Source organism: Octopus sinensis, linkage group LG1 (genome assembly GCF_006345805.1).
Source record: "Octopus sinensis linkage group LG1, ASM634580v1, whole genome shotgun sequence".
NCBI classification, from domain to species: domain Eukaryota; kingdom Metazoa; phylum Mollusca; class Cephalopoda; order Octopoda; family Octopodidae; genus Octopus; species Octopus sinensis.
Genome location: NC_042997.1, coordinates 116578019 through 116596874, shown reverse-complemented (window position 1 = coordinate 116596874; position 18856 = coordinate 116578019). Strand labels below are relative to the sequence as shown.

Sequence of the window (18856 nt, the reverse complement as noted above, 5' to 3'; positions counted from 1 at the left end):
AAGGGTTAAGAATTGCTTCTCTAGTATATATTTTAACCCTTTCATTACAGTATTTCTGTTGAGATGCTCTGTGTTTATTTCAATTACTTTAAATATAACAAAGAGTTTAGTAAAATAACTTAGTTATCATTAAGCTAGTGTTAGAAACATAAATTGTGACTAAGGTTTGGTGGAAGATTTTAATTAAAAACTTATGGAAACAAGACATTTGTACTCAGAGCAAGAGGCAGTTTCAGCTGGGTTGGTAATGAAACAGTTAAGGGTATGTAGGTCTGTGGAGTGCTTAACCATTTGAAATTGAATTTCATGAGCATATGAGACAGAGAACCAAGCAGAAGAAAGACCTGGAATATATTCAAGGAGTTGTTACCTCTGAGCACAACGAAAAAAGTTTGCCCTTCATAGATATGTAAAGTGTGCCACATTTTGTGGTACTGTGACAGTGGAATTGAATGCAGAAAATTTGCAGGTTCTATATAATTGAGTCACAACCAAACAGATATGTAATATTAAAAAGGCAGAGCACAAATGAGCTGAGAGAGCAATTAAATGATAAAGACATCAAAATTGTATGCAGAAGACATGACAGTGTTGTTTTGGGCATATGATGAGAATGGAGACTAAATTATGTGCTTGAGTGTAAGGTACAGTGTGAAAGGGGAAGACATACAAAATAAAAGTGAGGCCAGATCTAATGACATTGGTTTTCACAGACAATATGTCACAGTATCAAGAAATACAACAATTTTCCTTACTACAGTCTAACTCAGTGGTTCTCAACCATTTTAGATCCATGGATCCTTTTGATTCCTGTTTTACTCAGAAGGACCCTCACAGTGATTCGATGTATAAAAAAAATCCTACTATAGGAGAGTATTGTAGGTAACTTGAAACATTGTGTATTGTTTGTAAAATATAATGGGTCTTGAATGGAACAACAATGCAGAGTGGACTATAATAACTGTTATAGTCCACTCTGCAATGTTGTGCCATTCAAGACCCGTTATATTTTACAAATCCTACTATATTTTTATAATTACATATTAGGTTTTGTATAAAAAGATAAAATATTTTGTTAAAAAAGATAATGTGTCTAGAATGGCACAACAATGGACTATAATAGCTGTTATAATTTAATCATAGGGCATCCAGCTGTTGAAACTCTGCCAGATAAGATTGAAGCCTGGTGCAGCCATCTGGTTTGCCAGCCCTCAGTCAAATCGTCCAACCCATGCTAGCATGGAAAGCGGATGTTAAACGATGATGATGATGATAGTCTGATATAATATTTCGGAATATAGAAATTCCTTCTTCAGATGTCCCTAGGAATTGATCGAGTCACTGCTATAATCGGTTTTCCAACAGTTTTTTTTTTTTCCGGTAGCATCTCTGCAGTGGTCTCACAAAGCTCCTTCCAGAATTCCTCATAAGAATTGCATGGGGGTGGCCATGTCTCAAGCTTGTATGTGCTGGCACATCCGTAGCGAATGCTGTTTCTAAGTTATGTATTATACATGCAGTTACCTTCTTTTTTTTATAAATAATACATGAGCATGTGATCAAAAATGAACCTACATGCATCCAGATGTAGCTAAATAATATGCTAACTGCCAACCTCCAGTCTGTTGTTAATTAGGGACCCTAGTCTGTCTATGAGGATAGCTTCCTTAATTCTTAGACTACCCAAATTTATTTCATTGGCAACCAATTTATTGCACATAAAATTTTAAGAACAGAATCTTTATGTGGATCCCGGTTGAGAACCATTGATCTAACCCAGTCACAAAACCATCACAAAAAAATCAACAAGATGATAAAACAACAACAACAACCACCACGACTATTATTATTATTATTTACTTACTTTGTTCATCACAACAATAAATGGCAACTTAGTTTTGTACAGGATGCTGCAGGCATAGAGCATGTTGGACATAAATGTGACGGGACTGACACTGCGTGAAATGTCCATTATATACACAATCACTGTAGGAAATGAAGACGCCTGCAAATAGAGGAAAATTTTAATTAATACTTTTTTCAAAATATAGAAACATACACAGAACTAAATATTAAATAGTAGGGTATAAAGAGCACCATCCGAGCGTGATCGTTGCTGGAGTGGCTATCTGGCCTCCGGTGGCACGTAAAAGACACTATTCGAGCGTGATTGTTACCAGCATCGTCTTACCTGTGCTGGTGGCATGTGTAAAAGATTCAAGTGAGGTCGTTGGCAGTACCGCCTGACTGGCCCCGTGCCGGTGACACGTAAAAGCACCCACTACACTCTCAGAGTGGTTGGCGTTAGGAAGGGCATCCAGCTGTAGAAACTCTGCCAGATCAAGATTGAAGCCTGGTGCAGCCATCTGGTTCGCCAGTCCTCAGTCAAATCGTCCAACTCATGCTAGCATGGAAAGCGGACGTTAAACGATGATGATGATGATGAAGGAGGAGGAGGAGGAAAATGGAAGGTAATTAGATTTAGAGATTTTAATTAAATACAGTCAAGTTTCATGACAATTCCGAATACAAGAAATGTTTACCCTATAACTTGACTTACCATTTTTTTTGGAATACAAATTGAATTTTTCAGACTCAAATTTACAGCTAAAAAGCTACTTAACTATTCTGATATATCTTTACTATGTCTGAAGTCAATGGTTCTTTGTCAGTCTTTGCAGAAGCTGCACTGCATTTCTGGATATCTGTTGGTCGCAGTGGATGCTTATTTATACACCAAGACAACTTTGGAGGATCAAAAATTCCATGTGAAATGCAGCAGGATTTGGGAAAATAGTGACAGAGTTTAGATGTTTACAAAACATTATCATCATCAATTAACGTCTGCTTTCCATGCGAGCATGGGTTAGACAATTTGACTGAGGACTGGCAAACCAGATGGCTGCACCAGACTCCAATCTGATCTGGCAGAGTTTCTACAGCTGGATGCCCTTCCTAACACCAACCACTCCGAGAGTGCCAGTTTGGTGGTAATAGCAACGCCCAAATGGTGCTTTTTATGTGCCACCTGCACAGGAGCCAGTCCAGCGACACTGGCGACGACCTCGCTCGAATGTTTCACGTGCCACGATCATGCTCGAATGGTGTGTTTAACATGCTATCGGCACGAAGGCCAGCTTGTTGCTCTGGCAATGATCTCACCCATATGGTATTCTTAGTGCTCCACTAGCAACGGATGCCAGTCACCGAGTTTGATTGATTTTACATGCCTCAACAGGTCTTCGCAATCGAGTTTGATTTTGACTTCGATGTTTACAAAACATGTTAACGCTATTATACTACATCAACTAGTAGACCAGAAAATAGAGTATATTTCCAAAATGAAATGAACAAAAGAAAATAACCTTAAAAAATGAATTCAATGTCTTAAAATAAGCTTTGGAAATTAATATTCCACAACAGTATTGTTCTGTTTTCATTTTTGTTTTTTTTACCCAATTCTAACGATAACATTGTAACGAGTACTGAGCAAATTATTTTACAATTGAAATCTTCATATTTGAGCTAACCACTGAAATATGGTGTCTTCCAATATGTTGACAACCACATACATTACAGCAAATGGAATAAGGTACTTTGCCTGTTAGCTTGAGAGTATAACTGAGGCAGAGTTTGAACTTTTGACAATGTTATCAGCAGTCCAATATCTTTACCTAAAATGTAAAGTTTTTCTTTATCTAAGTTTACAAAAATGTATAATAATTCATTATCGTTACCTGCATCGCCTTACTGGCACGTGAAAAAACATTCGAGCGAAGTCGTTGCCAGTACTGCCTGACTGACTCTTGTGCCAGTGGCACGTAAAAGCACCCACAACACTCTCAGAGTGGTTGGCATTAGGAAGGGCATCCAGCTGTAGAAACTCTGCCAGATCAGATTGGAGTCTGGTGCAGCCATCGGGTTCGCCAGACCTCAGTCAAACCATCCAACCCATGCTAGCATAGAAGGTGGACGTTAAACGATGATGATGAGGAGGAATGATTTTAAATAATTTTGTTGTATTTTGGGAGGGTCATCATGCCAATAAGAAACACACACTGGCAGAACTGTTAGCACACCAGACAAAATGCTTAGCAGCACTTCACCCATCTTATGATCTGGGTTCAAATTTGGTTGAGGTTGGCTTTGTCTTTCATCTTTTTTGGGGTGGGGGTAGATAAAAGATTACAAGTTGAACACTGGAGTCTATGAAATCAACTAGTCTCCGCCCCCAAAATTTCAGGCCTTGTGCTGATAGCAGAAAGGGTTATTATTATCAGTCAAGTAGTTAACTGTTTAACCAATTAAATAATCAATTGTTTGATCAATCATTCATGTCAATCAATCAATCAGCTATGTTCATCTGTTTCTTAGGAGAGAGAGACCTGGTGTAAAGAGGGCAAGTCAGTGATGAGGTCACAAATGCCAAAAGAACTCAGGAAAACCAAAATGATTGACTGACTGACTGACCAAATAATTAATCAAACAATCTGTAAGCATAACGGCTCTCTCAAGATACAGTAAAATCTATTTCCATCATGAATTCATATCAAGGATCTTGAAAATCAAATAACAAAAATAAAGTAGCTGAGTTCCTTTCAAGTGTCGGGCCTCACAGAGGCAATGACAGACCTTTGGCATGATGTCTTGCTTGAGACGAAGACCCATCAAGCCAAGCAAAATCACAGTTGTGACAGATACCGGTGTCATGCAAATTGGCACATAAAAGTACCCGGGTGTCATGCAAATGGCACCTATGCTTGTGGCATGTAAAAGCACCCATACACTCTCGGAGTGGTTGGCATTAGAAAGGGCAACCACCCATAGAAAACCATACCAAATCAGACTGGAGTCTGCAGCAACCTTCCAGTGTGCCACCCCGTTCAAACTATCCAATCCATGCCAGCATGGACAACGGACGTTAAATTATGATGATGATGATGATGAAAGGAGTGGCTGTGTGGTAAGTAGCTTGCTTACTAACCACATGGTTCTAGGTTCAGTCCCACTGCGTGGCACCTTGGGCAAATGTCTTCTACTGTAGCCTCAGGCCAACCAAAGCCTTGTGAGTGGATTTGGTAGACGGAAAACTGAAAGAAGCCTGTCGTATATATGTACATGTATATATATATATATATGTGTGTGTGTTTGTGTGTCTGGGTTTGTTCCCCCCTCCCCCAACATAGCTTGACAACCGATAGTGGTTTGTTTACGTGTGCATAATTTAGTGGTTCGGCAAAAAGAGTCTGATAGAATAAGTACTAGGCTTACAAAGAATAAGTCCTGGAGTCAATTTGCTTGACTAAAAGTGGTACTCCAGCATGGCTACAGTTAAATGACTGAAACAAGTAAAAGAGAGTAAAGAGTATTTAAAATAATACATAATATTGTATGGATTTACTTACAAGAGCCTCTGTGATAATACTTCCAGATGCTGACCAAGTGAATACTTCAATTTGACCAGGTGTGTCCAAAATAACATACCTACAAAATAAAAGGCCATCAAAGTCACACATTTTCATTATGATTCAATACTGTTTATACATATAGCAATATATATTTAGGTAGCAAGATGAGATAGAACTTATAAACTCTTAAATAACATATGATTTTAGGGTCAGTCCCACCATGGGGCACCATAGGCCGATGTCATCTAATATAGCTCCAGGCCAACCAATGCCTTGAGAATAAATTTGGTAGATGGAAACGTGGCTTAGTGGTTAGGGCATTCGGCTCACGATTGTAAGGTCATGAGTTCAATTCCCCGCGACGTGTTGTGTCCTTTATTTCGTGTTGCTCCAGTCAACTCAACTGGCAAAAATGAGTAGTACCTGTATTTCTAAGGGCCAGCCTTGTCACGCTCTGTAGCACACTGAATCTCCCTGAAAACTACGTTTAGGGTACACGTGTCTGTCGAGTGCTCAGCCACTTGCACATTAATTTCACAAGCAAGCTGTTCCATTGACCATATCAGCTGGGACCCTCGTCATCGTATCCAACAGAGTGCCCCTCTAGAAAAAAAAACCTGTTGTGTGTGTCTTTGTATTATGCCCCCATAACTTAGTGGTTCAGCAAAAGAGACGAACAGAATAAGTACCAGACTTAGAAAATAAGTTGTGAGGGTCGATTCATTCAACTATACCCTTCAAGGCAGTGCTCCAGCATGGCCATGGTTTAATGACTGAATCAAGTAAAAGGAAAAAGATAAAGGATGGAGTAATTGTATAAAACTGACAGAACTTCAACCATTGTGGAACCAAAAGCTTCAATTTTAGCTGAATTGAAACATCATTTAATGTCTGTTTTTCATGCTGTCCAGGCTCCATGTCTGGCATGGTTTCTATAGCTGGATGTCCTTCCTTAAGCCAACACTTTACAGAGTGTACTGGGCACTTTTATGTAGCACCAGCACAGATGCCTTAATGTGGCATTGGCACGGATGCTTCTTAATGTGGCACCAGCACCCACCAACCTGCAAGATTAGGAGTGCTCAGCAGAAGAGGGATGCAGGGACAAGCCTATATGCAAGGACAACCACAAGTTTACTTAGCTCGAAGTATCTTCTCAACCACAACAAAATATAGGTTATATATTTAATAAATAATTACAAAACAATATTAAAAGATATACATACTTGCATTCTTTCGACCGTTTCTCAATGAATTTCATTACCTGAAGAATAAAATAAAGGAGTTGTTTAACAATATCATATAAAACTATATAATGTGTAAGTGAATTTGATGGCTAGAAACTTAAGGAATCTGCACTCTTAACCACTATGCCATATGCCCACAGGCATAAGATCGAAAAATACCTTAGGAATGAGAACCCAGGTTTGAAATTTCCCCAAGACACCTGATGAAGGCTGGAGGGTATATCAGCCGAAACGTTGTGTTAACAACAAACAAGATGAGGACAAATATCTGTCAAATGTAAATAATGAACTAATTCCTTGCTCTTTATTAAGGCTTTTAATAGGAATTAAATTTGATAAAATTGATAAATTACAAATAAATCTCCAGAAATTGTTTCATTGTTTTTAAAGCTGGATGCCCTTCCTAATGCCAACCACTCCAACAGTGTGCCACCAGTGCAGGAGCCAGAGGAGGCTGGAAACGACCATGATCAGTTGGTGCTTTTTATGTGCCACCAGCATGGGGAACACAACTACAATTTCCATTTGATTTTTTCTTTTTTGATCAAATTCAAAGTCAAATGGCATACGTGCTTGTGGCATATAAAAAAACACAAACACCAACTGATCGTGGTCATTGCCAGCCTCCTCTGGCCCCTGTGCCAGTGGCACATAAAAAGCACCCACTACACTCAAGGAGTGGTTGGCATTAGGAAGGGCATCCAGCCGTAGAAACCTTGCCAGATCAGATTGGAGCCTGGTGCAGCTTACTGGCTCTCCAGACCCCAGTCGAACCGTTCAACCCATGCTAACATGGAAAACAGATGTTAAACAATGATGATGATGATGATGAAAGAAAATTTAAATGAGTAAAATTCTTACTTGATCAAAACGAGTAGCAAAGAGATTCAGTGAAGTGATAATGCCTCCATTTGGTCCAAGATTATATCTGATTTTGGTTAAGGAAGAACAGCTAAGAAATTAATAGATGCGAGGGGGTGCCGAAAAATCCCTGGCTTTAGGTAAAAGAAAATACAGGAGGATCAGTTCATTATGATTTTATCCAACATATTCCCCTCTCAGACTCACACTTACTGCAGCAACTCTTCAGTTTTTTTGAAACCTTGTTAAAAGAACTCGGAAGATTGGGCCTCCAACCAGACCTTTTGTGATACCCTTAAAGTTAAGAACTTTTTAGTACCCACCTCGTATACATGCATACATACACCTAACACCATACATACATCATCATCATCACAGATCTTTGCATGATTTTGGCATAGTTTTACAGGTTGAATGTCCTTCCTACCATCAACCATTTTATTACATGGACAGGGAGTAATTTTTTGTTCGTTTTTTTTTTCCACCAGCATTAAAGAAGTTGTCTACCATGACTAAATTGTCCCCACTACACTTTCAGTTTATATTCAGAGATGTTCCTCTTCATGGGTTGCCTTCACTATGACTTACACAGTTTACATCCTCTTCATTCAGGAAACTTAATAGAAACGACTACTCACCAGAGAGGGTTAACTTCACTAAGGCTTATGGCATCCACATCTCCCTAGGCAAACAATTTATTTCATCACTCGCAGCCCACAAAGTGCCAAATGTGAATCACAGCAGAAAATGTGAATCACAGCAGAAAATTTAGAACTTCCTGCTACATTATTTACATTTGACGGATATTTGTCCTCATTTTGTTTGTTGTTAACGCAACGTTTTGGCTGATATACCCTCCAGCCTTCATCAGGCGTCTTGGGGAAATTTCAAACCTGGGTTCTCATTCCTAAGCTATTTTTCGATGTTATTATTATTATTATTCAGGTCACTGCCTGGGATCGAACTCGGAATCTTGGGGTTAGTAGCTCGCGCTCTTAGCCACTACACCATAAGTCCGTGGGCATACTAACCCCAAGATTCTGAGTTCAATTCCAGGCAGTGACCTGAATGATAATAATAATAATAACATCGAAAAATACCTTAGGAATGAGAACCCAGGTTCAAAATTTCCCCAAGACACCTGATGAAGGCTGGAGGGTATATCAGCCGAAACGTTGTGTTAACAACAAACAAGATGAGGACAAATATCCATCGAATGTAAATAATGTACAAAATTCTTAATCTGTTAAATATAGAAGTATATTCCTGCTACATGACGTTAGGTAGTTATGTAAGTCAGTATCACATCACCATATAAAGCTATATCACATAATAAACCGTGAAATATTGAAAGAAAGTCAAGAAAGTCCAATGAGATTCTAAGTTGGAGTCATTTATTTCATAAACATTGATGATATGTCATAATCAAAATTCTGCAAACTAATTAGAGGAAATTATCATTTATCAGGACAGCTGACTGGCTCCTGTGCCAGTGGCACGTAAGAAGCACTATCTGAACACAGCCGATGCTAGTACCACCTGACTGGCCATCGTGCCAGTGACATGTAAAAAACACTATCCGAACGTGATCGATGCCAGGCTCACCTGACTGGTACCCGTGCCAGTGGAACATAAAAAGCACCATCCGAACGTGGGCAATGCCAGGCCCATCTGACTGGTTCCTGTGCTGATGGCATGTAAAAAGCACCCACTAGTCTCTCGGAGTAGTTGGTGTTAGGAAGGGCATCCAGCTGTAGGAACGTTGCCAGATCAGATTTGAGCCTGGTGCAGCTGCTGGCTCTCCAAACCTCAGTCAAACCTTCCAAACTATGCCAGCATGGAAAACAGACGTTAATGACGACAATGATGATGACTAATGAGATTTGAAAACACAAAGAATTTCGCAGTACTCCAATCTTCTATCAATTGATCTTATTATGTCGACTTCTATATTGATATCATTAAATATTTACAAATTTAGAATAAAGTCATAAGTTAACAACATCAAATATAAGAATTCAGATGGAGAACTCTCAAACCTTTAGCTTCTAAATTGCAAAAACTCCTTGCAGAATGAAAAGATGAAATCCCTTCCTTTTAAAGTAACCCTACTGAAAACATACATACATACTTTAATCAAATAAATTGACCCCAAGACTTATTCTTTGTAAGCCTAGTATTTATTTTATCAGATTTTTTGCCGAATTGCTAAGTTACAGGCACATAAACACACCAACATCAGTTGTCAAGCAATGGTGGTGGTACAAACACTGACACACAAACATATACATATATACAGCAGGCTTCTTTCACAAGGCTTTGGTCAGCTGAAGGCTACAGTAGAAGACACTTCCCCAAGGTACCACACAGCCAATTCTGCATCTATCATCTAACCAATGTATTGCAAATAAATTTTAACAAAATCTTATATTTCTCGTGCCCACTTGTCCATCCATATACAATATTATCAAATAAGTAGGTTAGTTTAATCAATATTTAAATGAAGAGACCATTTTGAGCAGTCATCAAACCTTTTGTAACCATATTGCTGTCTAAACGAATACTTTGCCTAGGTTTCACATAATATCAACATCATTGTTTAATGTCCGCTTTCCATGCTAGCATGGGTTGGACGATTTGACTGAGGTCTGGCAAACCACATGGCTGCACCAGGCTCCAATCTGATCTCGCAGATTTTCTACAGCTGGATGCCCTTCCCATGCCAACCACTCCGAGAGTGTAGTGGGTGCTTTTATGTTCCACCGGCACGAGGGCCAGTCAGGCAGTACTGGCAACGGCCACGCTCAAATGGTGCTTTTTATGTGCCACCTGCACAGGAGCCAGTCCAGTGGCACTGGCAACGACCTTGCTCAAATGTTTTTTCACGTGCCACCAGTACAAGTGCCAGTAAGGCGACGCAGGTAACAATCACACTCAAATGGTGCTTTTTACATGCCACCGGCACAGAAGCCAGTTTGTTGCTCTGGCAACAATCACGCTCCACTAGCACGGATGCCAGTCATCGAATTTGATTTCGATTTCACTTGCCTCAACAGGTCTTCGCAAGCAGAGGAAAATAATAAAAGATTTAAAAGAACTTAGTAAGCGTCATCTTGGGGTAGTGTCTTCTACTATAGCCCCAGACTAACCAAAGTATTGAATGGATTTGGGAGATGAAAACTGAGAGAAGCTTTCCATGTATGTGATTGTCTACATGTGTGTATATAACAGCATCATGTCATAAGTATATTTTAACTAACCTAAAGTTCATGTGTGTATGTGTGTGTGTGTTCACACATCTATATGTATATATGTGTATGTATATGGAGGAGGAGGTTTTTTAAGTCTCCTAGTTTTGACATTGAGTAATAATTGTCAAAAGAGTGAAAAGACCATCACCATCATACAAGCAGTGCCGTTCATTTCACTTTTCCAAGCAAACATGTCCAGCCACAGGGAAATGTTACCTTACTCGGAAACAAGTAAGGAATGGTGACAGATGTAGGACATCTCCTTCAACGAATCCCACCTGACCCCTGCAAGCATGGAAAAAAAAGATGCTAGAATGATGATGGCGATGATGATGATGGTGTTTGTAATCCTAATGAAGAGTTCTTAAATAAAATTAGAGATGGAAAGTTTCAACATGAACACTTAAAAACAGACAGGTTGGTATTGAAAGACTTAATTGAACAAAACAAACACAATACAACAAGAAGGATACTGTTTCATGACTTCTTTGTAATTCACAGTGTCTCGAATATCTGAAAAGACGCACAGACATAGAATAAATCAAAAAAGAAATTTCACAGTTAATTGAGTTATTGAAATAGAACTCGAGGCTTTATCTTTTCCATGTTAGAGTCATTAGACTGTGGCCATGCTGGGGCACTGCCTTGAAGAATGTTTTAGTTAAGTGAATCAACTGCAGTACTTGTTTTTGTTTTTTTTTAAACCAGGTACTTATTCTATCAATCCCATTTGCTGAACTGTTAAGTTACAGGAACATAAAGATACCAACACCAGTCGTCAAGCAGTGGTGGTGGTGGTGGTGGTGGCTTTGTGGGGGAGAGGTGCTTATCTCCCCTGTTTGAAAACTTGAGGACACAGGATGCTTGTGTTGCATAGCCAACTAGAAACGGCATTTCCTGGGGTTAAATAGCAGTAGCATTCTTCCCTTACCTAGGACTGCCACATTAGATTGCATGTGTGTGTCCATGTGTCCTGGTCCTGGCATCATGTGATAATTGTAAAGAAATGTCATTCATTTCCAATATTCTGTGAAACCATGTCTAGCCATGGGGCAATATTACTTTGCTTGGAAACAGGCATGGGTAGGCAACAGGAAGGGCATCTGGCTGCAGAAAAATCTGCCTCAATAAACTTTGTTCCACCCATGCAAGCATGGAAAAGTGGATGTTAAAATTGGATTGTTAAAGAAGTACGACTTTTCCTACATGTGGTGATTCACTACAAGATACATTGGTGTGACCCTATCAGTGATGACTTCTTAGACTACTGAAGCTGATAATTGCTGGCTAATAAAATATTCTGCGTGGCAGGTAAAAAGTACCATTCAAGCGTGATCATTGCCAGTGTCACTTTACTGGCACATGTGCCGGTGGCATGTTGAAAACAACATTCAAGCGTAGTCATTGCCAGTTCCACCAGACTGGCTCCCATGCAGGTAGCACGTAAAAAACACCTTTTGACCATGATCGTTGCCAGAACCACCTGACTGGCCTTCATGCCAGTGGCACGTAAAAGGCACCCACTACACTCTCAGAGTGGTTGGCATTAGGAAGGGCATCCAGCTGTAGAAACTTTGCCAGATAAGATTGAGCCTGGTGCAGCTTTCTGGCTCACCAGTCCTCAGTCAAACTATCCAACCCATGCCAGCATGGAAAACGGACATTAAATGACAATGATGATGATGATGTTCATCATACAGTGATTTGCCACTAACTACAGTGAACTAACTGGACCATTCCAATCTGCAGCTGAGATTTGCTTCAGTCACCATGTCACACTGTGTCCTTAGCAAAGCCACCAATCTCTCGGTAACAGAGATGTGTGAAATGTAAGATCCAAAAATAGTTTCAGTTCTCACAAATATGAATACCCACCACTCCCTTTCTCTCTTTCTCTCCTTCTCTCTTGCTACACAGACACACAGAGTTCATTGTAGTCCATGTCAGTTGTATTTGTGTGTGTGTGTGTGTGTGTATGTGCATATGTTGGTAGCATTCTTTTGTGTCTCTCATTTTCTATTACACACACACTTGACTATCTCCTTCCCACAGAGTCAACAGATTGTTTTCACCACAGGAATTTAGCATTAACACATTAATATAAAAGATTAATAAGGAAAGGGATAATTAAGCTAACTATAGGTGTTTAACTCTTTAGCATTTAAACTGGACTAAATATTCTACCTTTTTTTATGTTCAAACTAACGAGATCCAGCCTCGCACACCCACCTTGCTATGACATTCTAAACTAAACGATCTCATCATTGCAATTTTGAGGCTATCAGATAATGCCTGATTAATTCAAAACGATGTGAATAAATAAGCAAGAGATTTGACAGAGTAATCTGAATGCCAAAGGGATTTAACCCTTTCGTTACCAACCCAGCTGAAACCGGTTCTGGCTCAGAGTACAAATGTCTTGTTTTCATAAGTTTTGAATTAAAATCTTCCACCAAACCTTAGTCACAATTTATGTCTCTAACACTAGCTTAATGATAACTATGTTATTTTACTAAATTCTTTGTTATATTTGAAGTAAATATAGGCGTAGGTGTGACTGTGTGGTAAATAGCTTGCTTACCAACCACATGGCTCCGAGTTCAGTCCCACTGCGTGGCACCTTGGGCAAGTGTCTTCTACTATAGCCTCGGGCCTACCAAAGCCTTGTGAGTGGATTTGGTAGACGGAAACTGAAAGAAGCCTGTCGTATATATATATATAGATATGTATGTATGTGTGTATATATGTTTGTGTGTCTGTGTTTGTCCCCCCCCCCCAACATCGCTTGACAACTGATGCTGGTGTGTTTACGTCCCCATAACTTAGCGGTTCAGCAAAAGACACCAATAGAACAAGTACTACGCTTACAAAGAATAAGTGCTGGGGTCGATTTGCTGGACTAAAGGCGGTGCTCCAGCTTGGCCACAATCAAATGACTGAAACAATTAAAAGAGTAAAAGACAATGAAAGAAACACAGAGCAAAAGGGTTAAGTTGTTGAACCTGAAATAATCAAAGACAAAAACTCATCTCAACAAAAATCAATATCAATGAATTTACTTACCAATATTAGCAGGAAAAGATACGTCAAGTACAGCCGGATCGAGGTTAATGACATAGGGAGCATTGTTCTTCATAAAAAGGTGCCCTGTTAGCCGCTAATAAAAGGAAAAAAAGATTGGAAATAGCAAAATGAAATATTCAAAATATTTACATTCCTAAAATATTGTAATCATCATCATCATCATTTGATATCCATTGTCCATGATGGTATAGGTTGGATGGTTTGACCAGGGCTGGTAAGCTGAGGGACTGCACCAAACTGATTTGACATGGTTTTTACAGCTGGATACCCTTCCTAACACCAACAACTCCAAAAGTGTAATGGGTGAAGGCCAGTAATTTCAGGGGATAAGACAATTACACTGACCCCACTGTTCAACTGGCACTTATATTAGTGAAACCATAAGGATGAAACACAAAGTCATCCCTGGTGGCATTTGAACTCAGGATGTAAATCATCATCATCATCATCATCATTTAACGTCTGCTTTCCATGCTAGCATGAGTTGGACGATTTGACTGAGGACTGGCGAACCAGATGGCTGCACCTGGCTCCAATCTAATCTGGCAGAGTTTTCTACAGCTGGATGCCCTTCCTAACGCCAACCACACCAAGAGTGCAGTGAGTGCTTTTACGCGCCACCAGCATGAGGGCCAGTCAGGTGGTACTGGTAACGGCTATGTTCAAATGGTGTTTTTTACATGCCACCTGCACAAGAGCCAGTCCAGCAGCACTGGCAACGACCTCACTCGAATGTTTTTTCATGTGCCACCAGCACGGAAGCCAGTCAGCTGCTCTGGCAATGATCACGCTCGGATGGTGCCCTTAGCGCTCCACTGTCACAGGCGCCAGTCAGCGACTTTGATTTGCAAAAGTGCCACAAAGCATTTTAACAAGTGTGGCATCGATTCTGCAAGCTTGCCATCATACTTTCTCAAAATATTGGAATATTCGTTTCTACTCTAGGCACAAGGCCCAAAATTTTGGGAGAGGGGGCTAGTCAATTAGATCAACTCTGAAAGGATGAAAGGCAAAGTCAACCTTGGTGGAATTTGAACTCAGAATGTAAAGACAGACAAAATACCACTAAGCATTTTGCCCGGCATGCTAACATTTCTGCCAGCTTGCCGCCTTCAAGATATTGGAATATTATGAAATAAACAATATTATATACAAACAAATACAAGTTTTTTTTTAAACTCAGGTCAACCATGAACAAAGAGATCAATGATTAAAGGTATTCCAACCATGATCGTCCTGTTTTTATTTATGAATTACTACAGCCCTTTCCTCCCAATGGAGCATAGGCCATTGACAACATTTCTCCACCGTTTTCAACCTCTCTTTTCTGCTTCTCTACCGAAGTTACGCCAATTATTTATTTTGTGTTTTACTTTGCTAGGTAGTCGTTGTAGGATCGACTAGTCACGACTAGCTAGCGCGGATGCGCGAGTACGCGCACCGGGACCACTCTTATTAAGTAGTACCAGCAATTTATTTTAATAGCTTTTAGTCATTGCCGTTGTGGTTGTTGTTTGGCCTTTTAACAAACAATGTAATAAGCACTGGGATGTGGATGTTAGTATATGATTACTCAACGAGCTAGAATTAACAGTCAAATCGCGGTAGCTTCGCCAGCTAGAAACAGCAGCCACCAAAATCAAAACATACAGTATTCAGAAAATACTGATTCCATTATCCAGTAAACTGGACAATGGAAACCTAGATATATAAATGGATAGGATGGTGAATGTTGGATTGTCTTTGATCACCTGCTTGTTCAGTCGGGGCCTGGCCTGATATAAACAAGCAGCGTGTATAAACAAGTCATGAATCGGAACGAGAAAGAAAAATGAATTAATACCTGTACAAATGTGCTTTTACCAGATCCAGCCATTCCAAGAACAATGACACACGTTGGTTTCACCTGACTAGCTCCACCTTCAGCTCCTTCAACGTTATTATTATCTTCAGGTGTCATTTTCTCTTCTTTCTCCGACGGAGAACTTTCACTTGCGTCCGCCATGTTGTAAATATAAACAATTACCACTGTTTCGTAAACAAATAGCGTAAAATATGATTAATCTTAAAATAAAGATTAGAATAAAATAAATATTATAAGAATTAAATAATCTAATTTGATATCAAATCTATATTTAAATGAACCCAGTTTTTTTCTCTCTAATTGAAAATATAATTTATACGAAAATAACTAATAGAGCACAAATATTTTTTAAAAATTATTTAAAGTTTTATGAATTCAATATCTATATATATAAAACTGTAGTTGTGTGAGTGTCTGTCTCCTACGATTTAGATTCCTAACTACTACCACATTTTGCGGTGCAGTTTAACCAAATTCGGGTATCTTATAGTCGTGATTCATATCGAGCCCGTCTGGGTATTAGCGCGCGTCTACGATGAGTCTACGATTTTAAAAATAATTTAACATCATTTTTTATTCCATTTTAATGCACATTTTTTCGTGTGTCGATGGCGGCGGAGTTGGCGTCCACACTCACACCTGCACCTGTGGGGAAGGGAGTGTAAGGAAATCAACGTCGTAATGCTTTGTCAAGGAGACCAGCGTTCTTTTAGAACAACGACTTCATGGCTTGAAGACACCAAAACAGAAATGGCTAAGAAAGCGTCTACATGAGTCTACGATTTAAAAAAAAATTTACCATCATTTTTTCCATTTTAATGCATTTTTTCGCTATTATATAAGGGAAGTAACTCTCTAAAAATGTCTACGATGAGTCAACGATTTAAAAAAAAATTACCATCATTTTTTATTCCATTTTTAATGCATTTTTTTGCTATAACTCTCTAAAAATGCTTATATAGTTATTTCCCTTACAAACCCGAGCAACGCCGGGCGATACTGCTAGTTTAGAATAAGTTAGTTGTCATATGGGCGAATAAACTAGTTATCGGTTTGTAGTAGTGAGAGAAACAGGTATAAGAAAACAGCAGAGAAAAATAACTCTAATGAAAACAATATTCCTAACGTGTTCGAATTTCATTGCCGTTTTAAAGGGGATTCGACTTTGTCAAGCCTTTTCTCGTCTTACTCTTTACTCAATTATTTGTTTCAGTGATTTGACTGTGGCCATGCTGGAGCACCGCCTTTAGTCGACCCCAGGACTTATTCTTTGTAAGCCTAATACTTATTTCTATAGGATCTCTTTTGCCGAACCGCTAAGTTACGGGGACGTAAACACACCAGCATCGGTTGTCAAGCGATGTTGGGGGACAAACAAAGACACACAAACATATACACACACATACATACATTATATATATATATATATATATATATATATACGACGGGCTTCTTTCAGTTTCTGTCTACCAAATCCACTCACAAGGCTTTGGTCGGCCCGAGGCTATAGTAGAAGATACTTGCCCAAGGTGCCACGCAGTGGGGCTGAACCCGGAACTATGTGGTTCGTAAGCAAGCTACTTACCACACAGCCACTCTTACGCTTTCTGTATTTACATTCATTTTTGGTATACCAGCAGAAGTATCAGTACATTTTCAGATTAACACCCGTACGATTTTCACAAAAAAAATCTGGATTTTTTGCGTGTAATCAAGCACCCTGACTCCCTAATATGCTGCAAATCCCTTCGCTTCCCCCCTTCCGAACCAAAATATGGGATTTGCAGCATATTAAGAGGTCAGGGTACATGATTCCACGTAAAAAAAATCCGGGGGTGGGGGGTCGTGCGGATGTTAATCTGAAAATTTACCCACTTGTTTTCGGTGTAACAAAATCCCTAACCCACTGACCCCAAAACTAACCCTAACCCTAAACATCGGGTGTGCGTATTTTTTTACCTTCACCCAAATTCAGGGACCAATCAGTGCTCTAGATGTACTGGGACAGAGAACAAAATCATACAGAGAAGAATCGGCAATAATTGACACCTCAAGCGATGCTGGAACTCGGTATTTCAGTTTATGATTCAAAAACTTCACCCGGTATTTCAGGTAACTCAGAAATTTTAGGTATACCAAGAATAACTGGAACCTCAGATGCGATGAAAGTAGGAACATGAGATTCGATACTTCGGTCTAAATGTCGTTCTAACACGTTTCCATCTACTCTTAGTTCAAAATTCACGGCTACCAACTGCTGGGTTATAGCGAGGGTCGGCCCTAAGGTTGTTGGCGCCCCGAGCAAGCTGAACTTCGGCACGTACAAGCTGACAATCGTGGAAATTTCCTTGTCTTTGTCACGCCCTCCTTGGCCCGAATACATGGTTCCCCGGGCGACTGCCCGAGTTGCCGGTACCCTGATGTGGCCCTTGTAATAGTGCCCCCCACCCCCACCCAGTGTTCACCAGCTCCAAAATTCTCTACAAGGACACGATCATCCTTTCTAAATAGACGCAGCGGATGTAATATCTTCGCCCTTTATTTCATATATTGGCCCTCACTGTAAAACTCGACCGCGAGTATTTGGTTTCAGTAGGTGAAAAATGGTCGTAGCACTAGCGTAGCTAGAGTGTATGCCATCTGGAGCGGCCCTTCCGTTTACCGCCCCCGGACCCCACAAAAAACATATATTGCCAACAGCAGACTCAAAAATGCCGGCCGGGGCGGACCGCTCCTACTCCCCCCTAGTTACGCTACTGGGTCGTAGAAACTAACAAGATGTGTACACAAACAACTCGAAGAAGTTGCATCTTATATATTGTAACGACCATCATAAAAATAAAATAGTCATCCCAATCAGTAAGAAAATGTTCTTCATTCATTTATTCGATGTAACGTATCGCTACACATTGTCGTTACAAGGGATGTTACGGGGCAGTGAATATATGCCTTATTCCAGGAAAGCCTATAAATAATTTAAAATCTTTACTAACAAAACATAGACCATTGTCACTTAATGATATTATCGGCGGACCAGGAATGGCGAAGATTTCTCTCAACTTTTTCACTTTGACAGTAGCAGCTGCCCAGTTCTTGATACAGACTTCCGTCCATTTCGATTACTTAACAACAATTAAGACC

The 18856-nt window shown here is 39.8% G+C and overlaps 1 protein-coding gene across 1 annotated transcript in view; it reads right to left on the bottom strand.

The window, feature by feature from the left end:
* Nucleotides 1-15891, bottom strand: part of LOC115214473 (GPN-loop GTPase 1) — a 40683-nt gene extending 24792 nt beyond the window's left edge. The window contains exons 1-7 of the mRNA XM_029783674.2: nt 15695-15891; nt 13831-13924; nt 11241-11280; nt 7517-7583; nt 6635-6672; nt 5406-5484; nt 1865-2005 (exon numbers count right to left, since the gene is read on the bottom strand). Coding sequence (XP_029639534.2) covers nt 1865-2005; nt 5406-5484; nt 6635-6672; nt 7517-7583; nt 11241-11280; nt 13831-13924; nt 15695-15856 — 621 coding nt within the window. The 5' untranslated portion in view covers nt 15857-15891. The remainder of the gene's footprint in view (nt 1-1864; nt 2006-5405; nt 5485-6634; nt 6673-7516; nt 7584-11240; nt 11281-13830; nt 13925-15694) is intronic.
* Between the last annotated feature and the right edge of the window lie 2965 nt (nt 15892-18856).